General features: G+C 37.3%; 1 protein-coding gene across 1 annotated transcript in view; it reads right to left on the bottom strand.

Moving 5' to 3' along the window:
• Positions 1-5,756: 5,756 nt before the first annotated feature.
• SLC2A9 (solute carrier family 2 (facilitated glucose transporter), member 9) overlaps positions 5,757-12,022 on the bottom strand; it is a gene marked incomplete at both ends in the record, with an annotated part of 49,150 nt that continues 42,884 nt past the window's right edge. Inside the window, 2 exons of the mRNA XM_009871763.1 lie at positions 5,757-5,832; positions 7,444-7,545. Coding sequence (XP_009870065.1) covers positions 5,757-5,832; positions 7,444-7,545 — 178 coding nt within the window. The remainder of the gene's footprint in view (positions 5,833-7,443; positions 7,546-12,022) is intronic.

Below are 12,022 nucleotides of genomic sequence, written 5' to 3' on the forward strand. Positions count from 1 at the left end.
GTACCTGGCTGCTGGCCAGGGTTAAACCACACACTGCAACAACAGCAGTGTGGGTCATTTCTCTTTATCCCCAGTGGTAAAGTAAGACCAGTACTCCGGTTCACTGCATTTCCAGAGCCACCAAATTTGCAAGGATTTGATTTTAAAGAGACAATAGTTTTTCAAGAAGTCAGAAGTCAGTCTTCTGCAAGAAGGTGATAAAGGATTACTTCAAAGTGAGGTATATTATTAAAATAGTCCACCTCCTGCCACTCTTCCATTTACTTAAAGACAGGCATGATACCTAACATCCCTCACCACGGTTTCCTTTCACCACGGTTTCCTTTCCCTTCTCGGCAGCATTGCCTTTCCATTTATCAAAACTGGATAGAAAGGTGTTACACTTTAACAGAATATTATTTCAAGGAAGAAATATCAGTAAATCTTTTCATACACAGATAATGCACAGAAATGCTTTATGCCAAGTTTCCAGAGTTCTCAAGGTGTGACTCTATTTTTGTCAACCTTATTGCCATTGAGAAGGTTATCTGGAAGTCTATGCCAACATTGCTGTAATCCCCAATTAATCAGTTCATTGGGTTTTTTCTACCATCTGGGGTGAGTGTCTTGACACATGGCAGAAGAGCCATTCTCTGGTTCAGAGAACAAAGAGTTAATTGTTTTATACAAATTGGAAAAGCATCAAAACCAAAGACTGCAAGCTCCTCATCCCAAAACATGTGACAGACTCTCTGACAAGGGGGGTCAAATCACTGCAGGCAAATAAGGAACTGGACTGCACACATTCTGGGTCAGTTGGTTTTGTTGTTTTGTTTTGTTTTGTTTTTTTAAACTAGTTGGCAGATATTAGATAAAGAGGCCAATCTCAGCAGCTTTATAAAACTATCTCCAGTCACTCAATGCACACATATGCATCTATAGATATTTTTCAGTTCACGCGGCAAAATCAAAAATAATGCGTTCGCACAGAAACTGTTGCAGAGGCACAGTGGGTGAACTGGAAATTCAGGTAAGCAGATAAAAATAAGTAGAACCTACACTTTTTCTATTTAAGTCAGATTTCAGTGCAGTTTTCCAGAAAGAGATATCGATTCTACAAGCACTGTTCAACATGTCAGTGTTCAGTGTCCACGAAGAGACAGCCACACAGGCTTAACCAAGAAAGTGAGCATAACGGTTTTTAGCTTTTCCTTTTTCCTTAAATAATACCTAAGACAAAGTTAAAGATGGAATATACTTTGCATGTGCCTAAGTCCATCTATCACTACCCAAATTTCCAAGGAGCTGCACATTATTTATCCAGTAAAGGCATTCCAAATCAATGCATTTGCTCATGACACCTAAAACCTGAACAGCACAAATGAGCTATGGAGATACTGCAAATGTTCTCTCTTATTCTTTTTGTTTGATTTGTTTTGTCTGATTTGTTTTGATTGATTTTTGATTTTTTGCTTGTTGTCTCTTTATAAGCCAGAACCAATATCCCCAGTCCTTCCTATTTACTCTTTGCTGGATGACAGTTCTTCATTTGAAATGTATCCTAATTCAGGTCAAATGTGTGACTGAAAAAAAATACACCAAAGCATTTCCATGAAACTTCTGCTTTCTTCTTGAAGTGTAAACTCTAAAATTATGTTTCCATAATCAAAAGTAATATTGGAAAGCAGTATGCTTCTCTGCAACCAAATACCTTCACTGGTGTATAATTAACAAAATAGGCACAATAAAGTAACTGTCTGGAACAATATGGCTCCCTATCTATAAAACAATAAATGACTTTTAAAGGGTATTTTTCTCTCAGAACACAAGGGCCCCTTTAAATTTCAGTAAGTGAAAGCTTCCTGCTCTTTGGCTTTTAATAAAACTGATTAAGTATGAAATCACAGGCAAGCCTGAAAGTATCCGTTGTCGGCATTACTGTTTCAGTTCCAAGCAATATGCCTGAAAAACATCTGCAAGCTGAAAATCCCAGTTTGGAAAAGTCAAAAAAATACCACCACCCCACACTGTTTATAGTAACAGCTTATCCTAAACTGTAAAGGAGTAGATAGAACTCATCCATATACTATTACAAAGTGGTAGACCACACAACATCTAAGCTATCAAGAAAGAATCAGATGTTCTAACAAGAAAGAAAATACTTGTATTTTTAAAGGCAACTTTATGCTCTAGAAAGTTAGAGCAGTATATTTACAAGTTCAGTTCCTGATGTTTACTATTTTCAGATGGGACAGTTCTTCGAAATAACAATAGCTCAATGAACATAAACTGAATTCACCCTAGATGAAAACCTGTTTCTACAGTATTACTGCAAACCATGTGGGATTTACTATGAAGAATGCGGAAATGCTCTAAGTAACTACAGGAGGAATTCAATGAGATACTGAGTGTTAGTAATATCACGACAATAGTCCCTGTTTAACTAATACAAGCAAATGACACTCGCAACTTTTACAAACTGCAACTTAATAATAAAGAATATGCATTTATTTTCTTGGGAAAAAACCCTTTTTCCAACAAGAAAAGTGGAATAGTTATTCCTAAACTTCAGTCTTATCTCATTCGAGTGCTGCAGTATAATACTAGATGTTGAAGTGTGAAATTTTCCTGCTAAAGAGGTGTCATAAAATATCACTGAGAAGGTGGCAATAAGAAATAGCCATTCCGTCCAGAAAAATCTGGGGCAATAAGGTAAAAGTCTGTAAGATCATGAAAAACTTAAGAGGGAGGAAGGGGGTCAGTTGTTCTGTTTCTTCCAGTGCAAAACCTAAAGGGCATCACACAAAGCACAACAAAGTATGTCTTTATGAGAGGTGACAGATATGTACCTTTCTTTGCCTAAGAATGCTAAAATTTTGTACAGGTCAGATAAAGAATGAACAAATCCATGTATGACAACGAAAATCTTAGAAACTATGTCCCACAAAATCACAGAACATTAGGGGTTGGAAGGGACTCCGAAAGATCATCTAGAACAACCGCCCTGCCAGAGCAGGATCACCCAGAGCAGGTCACACAGGAACATGTCCAGGCGTTTTTTTAATGTCTGCAGAGAAGGAGACTCCACAACCTCTCTGGGCAGCCTGTGCCAGTGCTCTGTCACCCTCACAGTGAAAAGTAAGACCCTAAGATGAAAAAACTGTGTACTGGTTCTGTAAAAGTGACTCACCTGCTTGTCCTGTTTGTACTTTTCTCTAGACACTCTCTTGCAGTCACTGCACTGGAGATGTGTTCAAAAATGTTCTCTCCTACTTACTACTTCTGGCTAAAACTCTAACATTAGTAGGAAATGAAAGATAAGGTCAATTTTCAGCAATGACTTTCCCATTAGATGAAATTACGGTTTTGTGTACCGTGATACACCACAGGCATTGCCAACTTCCCTGGGAAAAAAAAAAACCCACCAGGCCAGACACTACATGCTGACATCCTCTCGAATCCTTCTTTCCTATTTGGGAAGGGTAATAAGACAGAAAGATTTATGGACTGGAAAAGAAAACTAAATAGCGTTAACAAAACAATCCTTAATACAGTCAGTAAAGGGAAAGAAGCTAAATGAAGAAAACCAGAATCCATTCTGAAGAATGGTGAGGTGAAAGAGACTTGTAGAGAGTTTATCTTAATAAGCTGAAAATCTAACAAGATCTGCAAGTTCTAAAATTCAGTGGAACATGTTTGTAATGTGGAAAACATTACAACTTGTTTCAAGAGTCTTTTAGAAAAAAAAACAAAGGTAGATGTTGCTACTCTGGAAAGGAAGTTTTCAAGAAGTTTCAAAACAACATTTTACTTTCCTTATGTATTCAAAAAGCAAGAACAGTTCTATTCCACAAAATTCCTCTTTCAAAGAAAATAATCTCAGTCTAAGAAACTAAGCAATCCTAGGGACTTAACTGAACCAGAGATTTGCCTTACAGAAGGATAAAGGGCTTGCAAGATTTTTTGCAGTATTTTCCTTGCAAGATGAGCTGGAGGTGATGAAGGAGAACAGCCTTCATAGGCCACCTACAGTCCAACATTAGTGCATTAATAACCTTACTCAAGCCTCTTTGACTCGTGTTTCTCCCAGTCAGCTACCGTACGCAAAGGAAAAAGCACAGAAATTAGTGACCAACAATTTTCCAAGAAGTAGAAGAATAAATGAATATTATGGTCTTCTCTCCAGTTTCCTCTAAAGCAGCATAATTTTTTTCTCAGCTTTTCCAAAAGAGAAACCACAGAATTACAGCAATGTTTCATTAGTCACACAAGACGTCAGCAACTCTTTCTTTCCCCAGATAAACCACGATCAATTAATTACATCTCTTCAGTGGTGAAGATGTACAACCAGTTCATTAATGTTTAATGTCAAACTCTCTATAAAGAAAAAGCGGCAATAAATGGTGTATGAAAAAACCAAGACCTCAAGAAAGCAGAATTCTTACTGTCACGTTTACAGCTGAAAACTTGTGAAAGAACTGTAATAAACAGTTGATGTTCTCCCCTTTTGTGGATAACAGTTTGTAAGAGAATCTTTGAAAATGTAAGCACTGTTGTGACATCTTATCCTGTATCTGGATTGAATGTGGATGAAATTCCTCTTAATGTATCCAAAAATAATTTTTATTAACATTTCATTATTCAATAACTGCAGGATTGATTCTGGTCAAGTACCTGAAGGCTAGAGCAATAGAGAAATACTACACTCAGGCAAGTATTTGCATGCTATGCATATAACGTAAAACATGTTTTCTGAAGATAAGACACAACTGGAATCACAGGATAAATTAGGTGGGAAGGAACTTCTAGAATTCAGCCCCTGGCCAAAGCAGGGCCAGCTGCTCATGAATTGTCCAGCTGAGTTTTGAATAGCTCCAAGGATGGACATTTCATGGCCTCTTAGAGCAATGTCTTCCAGTGCTTATCTACTTTTAGTATAAATTTTTTTCTCTTCTACCTAGCTGGAATTGCCCTTGGTGAGACCTGAATGTTGCTCTTGCCTTTTCATTCTACACTTCTGCGAAAGGTTTGGCTTTGCTACTTCTTCGTATCTTAAGCATATTCTTTGTTAAAGACAATGAAATACAAAAATTACAGCCTGTGAATATTGAATTGTCTATAAAGTTGTATCCATCTCTAAGTAACCAAAACTAGGCTGGGAAAATAGCTCTGACAAACTCATTACAAACTACAAAAATAATTACTGGGGACATCAGATATGAAATGCATGCCATCAGTAGAGAACTGCCAGACAAGAAGCAGCTCCACCATCAGGACATCTACCTTTTCCATCACCTTCCTAAACAAACTATTCATAAATCCTCTTGCACAACACCCTTCTGGCTTTGGAAAGGAAGAGAAGAAAGAAACTACACACAACTGTCCCCCTTTTCTCTCTCCACCAGTGTCCCATTTGAAAACTACTAGCATCAAACTGCTAACACAAGCAGTGATAATTAAACACTCAGTTTCCAGTCTATGCGGTTTTTATAGATTAACAAAATCATAGTGATCCTAAAATAATAGCCAACATTTTAATTTGGTACTGATTCCAATTTAGGCACTAGTTCTCAATTATGCTGACACCTAAGTGGGGATGCATGTGTATATGGCTTTTTATCAAGAATATTGTTATCTCTTTGTGTGGCTATCACCCTGTGCTATCACCTTGTGGTCTTCGGATAAGGGTAAAGAGAAGCTCCCTACAAGTGATTTGCTAGCAGTGAAAACTATCTGTACTTTGATGTACCAAGTAACATGAAAAAATATAGGCATACCTGGTCCAATGCAGAATGATGCAATGATTGCAAGGATGCAAAATATACTGAGGTAAGGAAGCCAATGCACGGTTTTCTGGGTAGATAAAAGACATTCACATTAAGTACACTGCATGTGTCGCTACTATTAAAAAAAAAGTTATCACAGATAATAGTGTTTTCCATTACTCTATCTGTTGCAGAATTTAGTCTTGGATTACTTTAGAAAATCATAGTATTTCTGTAGAACATTATTAGATGATTAGTATTAAAAGTCTTGGTGTCTGTGGAATACCTGTAGAGAAACACTAGACAAGCTCTTGCACCACAGAAGTCACAACTTTGAAAGTTTACAACTTCCTGCGCCAAAGTTCAAGCCAACTCAGGAGTTTTTCTTTCCATTGAACAGATTCAGCAACTCCATCCTTCTCAGATATTTAATTCGTGCTTAAAAAGAGCAACTGTGATGGCCCACTGAGCTTCAAAGTTCAGTGGTTAAAGGCAGGGCTGAAGCCTAGACACGACAGGCTGCCTCTGAACCTTAGCAAAGCACATGAAAGGCAAAAAATAGGTACAGGGGAAAAAGAAAGCAAACTATTAATGGTTCTTTAAAGAAAATGCAAATGGAATCACCTGTTTTCCTCACATGGTGGGTTTTTTATACTTTGAAGTAGCTTTCTCTTTATTCAGACCCCTATTTATAGGAACTTGAAATACGACAACCAATTTCTACCGAGTTTTCAGGACACTGTTTCTTAGTCTTATGTGTGGATGCTTGATAATAATAGCAGTAGATGGTAAAAACTCATCAATTCCGATTCCTTTCTCGCTTCGTCAGTGGTTTTTTTCCATCAACAAAGTATGAATGTTATTTGTGTTACAGTCTTACTATTTTTGCAAAGTTAGTTAAGATACATATAACTGCAGTATCTCAAAATATTACTTTGAGTAATAAAATTAAACTTTCATGATGAGTATTTGAAATAAAGCTTTATTAAGCTGTATGTACAGGTAAGTCAAACTCTGCAATGGTGTGGCATACATCTGCCAGTTAAATTGACTTACTGACTCTTTTCAACCAAGAAACAAAATTTGAAAGTCAGATTAATGGCAAGATACCAGGATAGCAGGAAAACCACCCAAAACCATGACACTGAAGATGCCAGTGACTTCTCAAAAGCCCCCATGAACAGAAAGAAACTGCATTGTTATGCAAATGGAATCTAAACAAGGAGAAATCACCCAGGGTCAGCATTTATATTGCTTTAATAATTTTCCTCTGACCATTTGAAATTGCTGGGGAACTGACTGCTCATAACACCTGAGAACTTCAGTGCACATGTTCTGCAACTGCCAAGTCTTTACATTTTCAATAAAACATCAGAAATGTAACTTGAAATAAACAGCAAACCAGGAAACCTAAGAATAAGGATGACATATAAAGTATGAAAGAAATCTCAAAATTGCATTACAAAGATAAAAACATGGAATATGGGTAAACTATTTACCCAACTATTGGTAAAATGCTGCTGTGGTTAACCACACTACTTTGAAACAGGTAGTGTATATAAACAAGCAAAAGACAGACCTTTGAATCCTACTGCCAAATTGATTAAAAGCATTGGCTCACATAGGAATGCTGAGGCAAATCGGTATTGAGCACCTGGTGTTTAAAAGAGAGCAAAAATATTCAGTGACCGAGTGTTACCTGTAAAGTCAGAGAGACGGTAAGTACTCCAAAGAAGGCAACCATCAATCCAAAACCTCCAATGAGAAGAGGCCTGCGTCCGAGCCGCTCAATAACTAAACCCTGGAAAGCAAGAAGTAGCATTTGACTTTCTTGATAAAGCACTGAAGAACTCAGACCATGTAATTTCTTATCCTAGTAAATATGAACATCAAAAATAAAACCATGAGAGCTGATTTTACGCTATTTATCAGCTCTGATGCGTTCATAATTGTGTTCACAGTTGTGTTTATGCAATTTAACTTCTTTGAAAAAAGCAAGTCAGCATAGCACTGTTATTTGAGACCACCAAAAAAACTAGGAAAACATCAAAGTAGTACATGGTATTAATTTTATGCCTGGATTTCCTAACACAGAACAAATATGACCATATAGATAGCAAAAATGTTCATCTGGTACATCCAAGTTGAACACCATTAGTGTGGTAGATTTCAAAGTTACTACCACATTTAACTTCTTGTGCAACAATTTAATAATAAACCAAATGCGGTTCATTAGCTATATAAAATAATTAATTTGATGATAACCATGTGCAGTTTGACTATTTTCTTTCAGGGCAAAAATAATTGTACATTGATTGAATGATACAAATTTGCATCAAATTTCTATAATAACAATCTCAGTATATGTAATTTTTAAATGTCAAAATGTTGAAGCAAATTACAGTCTCTTGCTTTTGCATTTTGACTGTTTCTTAATTTCAACATCTCTCTGAATTTAAGCTTAAAAGGTTTTAAGATTAAAAGCTTTTTAGTACAGATTAAACTTTTATTAATTTAAAATTCATTTTTAATTTCTTTGTTCTCCAAGCACAGAAGAAACATTTAGTTGTGATTTTGGATAGTTAATGTAATTAGAATATCCAGATAAAAGAAAACCACCCAGCAGAAAACTTTTCTCAGACAAGTGATTGTAACACCGACGTGTTACTCATGCACATTTTGAATTTATATTTAACACATGAAGTCAAATCAACTTTGTTAAAGGCAATCACAAAACCTGAATATATATCTGCTATTGAAGAATGCAGTGAACATCTGTAACATGAAACTGTCTTTGCCTGATTCATTAAAGTAAGCTAATACGTATTTTAGGTCATAACAGCTGATGCACTACTCTTGTCGCTAACTATGATAATTACTAAATACAATTGTCTTTCTTATGAAAAGGATAAAACAATTTTACGAAGCTTGAAATGTACCACTTCAAATAAGCTAAAGTCAGAATCACACAGCTGTTTGCCACCTCGTTATTCACTGGACACTGAAATGCCTCTTCTGCACATGCTTTGAGCAAAAGACACAATGAGCAACCAGATGAAATCTGGAAATCTGAAATCTCCCTTAGTTCTGGGAGATGATGCACATCCTGCCACTGCCAGTGTCTGGAAAAAATGTGTTACAGGCAAGTAGGAACTCACTCAGGGAAGAAACACCGTGTGTGGGAAGGATTCTCCCACAGTCTTGGGTTCACCAGCAGATTTTGGGACAGGCTTCAAAACACAGCGAGCCCGCATCCGGCCAAGCTGGACTTCCGCACCGGAGATGCGCACAATGACGCTGCAGAACACAGGGAACAGCTCTGGGGCAGGATTTAACATTCTCTACTTCTTTACATGAGGAAATATACTAATTTTGACAGTTTCCACAACTTCCACAATAGAATTTATTTCAGAGCTGTGTTTAAAACAGATCCACGCTGATGTTACTAACATTTCACATGGTGCTCTTGGGGTCCAAATGTTCCAGCTGTTGCACTGTCGAAACCTCTACAAGATGCCAAGTATTTTCCACTACGATTAATGAGGCCATTCTGCAAACATATGTGCCCAAACATACAATTAATCAAGAGACATTTTTTTATGGCTTGGAGGGATGAAAAGGTATTTGATGGCGTCCGTAAGAAGACAGACACTTCTGCATGTAATTTGATATGAATAAGTCATTCAGCAATAGATGCTTCACATGTAATTTGGTATTCCAGGGAATTACTCTTATTTTTTAAGTTCTGGAGTGATGATCATGACTAAAAAAAAACCTTGGTGTTACACCAGCTGGTGTGTTTTGTATTAAAACAGGCTAAGGGGAGAACATTTCTCTTAAAGGGAGAAAGGTTCATAGGTGCCTTTCATACTGAGCAAAAGATGAGGAAAGAAGTCGTAGGTCTTGGTTGTAAAGCTCAAAACAAAGTAAATCCCAGTAAGGAAGAACTGTTTGGACCAAGTCCTCAAAAAGATATGTGTACACCTACATACATTGTGAATACATATTGTGGACATACTTTGGCAAATCTTGGTGGGTGGGTAGATGAGGCACTCTCAGTTTTAAATGAGCCTAACCAAGCACAGATACATTTACAGCAAATCTGCAGGCTCCATATCCATTTTTACAGAAGAGAACGGTAGTTTCTAATATATTTAAACTATTTTTTACTCAGAGATAACTTCAGAAGAAATCAAGAAACTCTACATGCAGTCAGTTCTTTCTCTGAGCTGATGCCTGGTCTCCTAAGCATTCATCATTGCTATTTACTTGCTACAGGAGCATTGAGAAACTTGAAGACTTCTGCTTCTGGGCATTCCCTGCAGTTTCTGCCTCAAAGAATTTACAATTACAATTCTTGGTGACATTTCTTATGATTATGGAATGGATCAACATTGTTCACTGGAAAAAAGTAAGCAGAAATGTTGCCTGTATTCAGAGGGACACTACAATGTACCAGAATTGCTGGGAAGCCTATAATCATTTCCAAAATTGGTATGAAGTACACTGACGACACTAATAAATCTAGGAAATATGAACTCAGAGAAAGTCTCTCAGTTAGACATTATTAACTTGCATAATTATGGGGAAATAAATGCCTACTTTGATTTTAAAGCTAAAAACACCTCTATTTTTTTCAAATGTGTGACCTACCTCTTGCATCATCAGCTTCAAGCCAACAAAATACATCTGTTTGTGGCACAGATTCACAGCAGCCTCTGCTGAAATGGGACAAGCTGGCTGAAAACCTGAGCCTGATGATGAAAACCATGCTCCCTACTTAGTTATAAACGACAAAGCTGTGATCCCATCAAATGCAGTATGTATGTTTGGAAAGAAGTGGGTCTATGGCTTTGCTGGTCATGAGGAAATCATAGAATCCTAGACTGGCCTAGGCTGAAAGGGACCTTAGAGATCATCTAATCCAACCTCCCTGTCATGGGCAGGGACGCCTCTCAACTAGATCAGGCAACACATGGGGACTGAACGGGGATCCAACCCGCAACCTTGGTGTTATCAGCACCATGCTCTAACCCACGAAAAGCATTCCTAGGGCCCATCAGTAGATCAAAGCTGTTCAAGTGGGAGCCAATGCACAGCAGAAAAGCCCCTCAGAAGGCACCATCTCTCATCAGGGCCAGAATTGTTCAAGCACATAGATGCTTCAACAGTACCTCAAATTTTTCTGTTGAATTGTTTGTGTCCCTTCCCTTAATGGGAAAAAAATGCTCAGAGAAAAGCTGCAGTTTCAGCAAATACCTGAAAATAAAGGTCTAACACATCTTCTACAACAGTGAGTTTCCCTGGTGAAAAGAAATGGTTTTGAGATTATAAACAGACAACTTCATTTTTAGTTATGATTATAAAAATAAAAAAGTTGTTCACTTGCAAAACCACCGAAGATGCTTATGACTCATAAGAAGTGGAAGATGATTCACCAGTTTTCAAGTATTTATAGTCCTGAATGATCCACTGCAACGCACTGATAACTGTTACCTATTGAAGACCTATAACAAGTCAAAATATACTATATGGCAGAGTAAATGAAACAAGAAGTTCAGTATATGCTCAAGTACAGTCAAAAAACTAATTTTACAGCTGCTTTCTGTGACAGCACACTGAGTTATTTGCCAAATTGTGTAGGCTCATAATCATTTATGTGTGATTGTAAACATGCATTTGTAGAAGCCTATACCCAGTCATGGTAACTAACACAGCTGAAATTACTGAAAATGTGCAAAAAATATTGCAGCCAAAATTCCCTCAATGCAAATGTTTGCTGATAATGAGGCAACTGATACACAAACTAAGTTAACAGTTCACACAACTAACTTTTGTGTGGCAGGAAACACTTGTGAATAAAGTTGAAAAAGCAAATGTCAAGCTTTACTCTTGAGTCAGCTGCAGATACCAGAACTGATATAACAAAAGCAGAATGCATTAAAAAAAGATCAGACAAGCTTCTCCGGATGAAATGAATGTGTAAGTACGTTCTACAGCGCAAATAGGAGGTCATTGAGTACTACTCCCTACTTATTTCCTGGTCCTAAATTATACTAAGAAAGCCCTATAGATTTTCTTGATGTCTCAGCTCTGCAATGAAGTTTCATCTATATGCTAGCATCAAGAGCAGACACACACTTTTTTTCTCATGCATTTTGAATATAGGTCTGAGTAGGACTGTATGTCTAGAATCACAGAATTTTTGAGGCTGGAAAAGACCTCTGAGATCATCAAGTCCAGCCCATGACCCAACACCACCACATCAGCCAGACCAC

The sequence above is a fragment of the Apaloderma vittatum genome, unplaced genomic scaffold (genome assembly GCF_000703405.1).
Source record: "Apaloderma vittatum isolate BGI_N311 unplaced genomic scaffold, ASM70340v1 scaffold14436, whole genome shotgun sequence".
NCBI lineage: Eukaryota > Metazoa > Chordata > Aves > Trogoniformes > Trogonidae > Apaloderma > Apaloderma vittatum.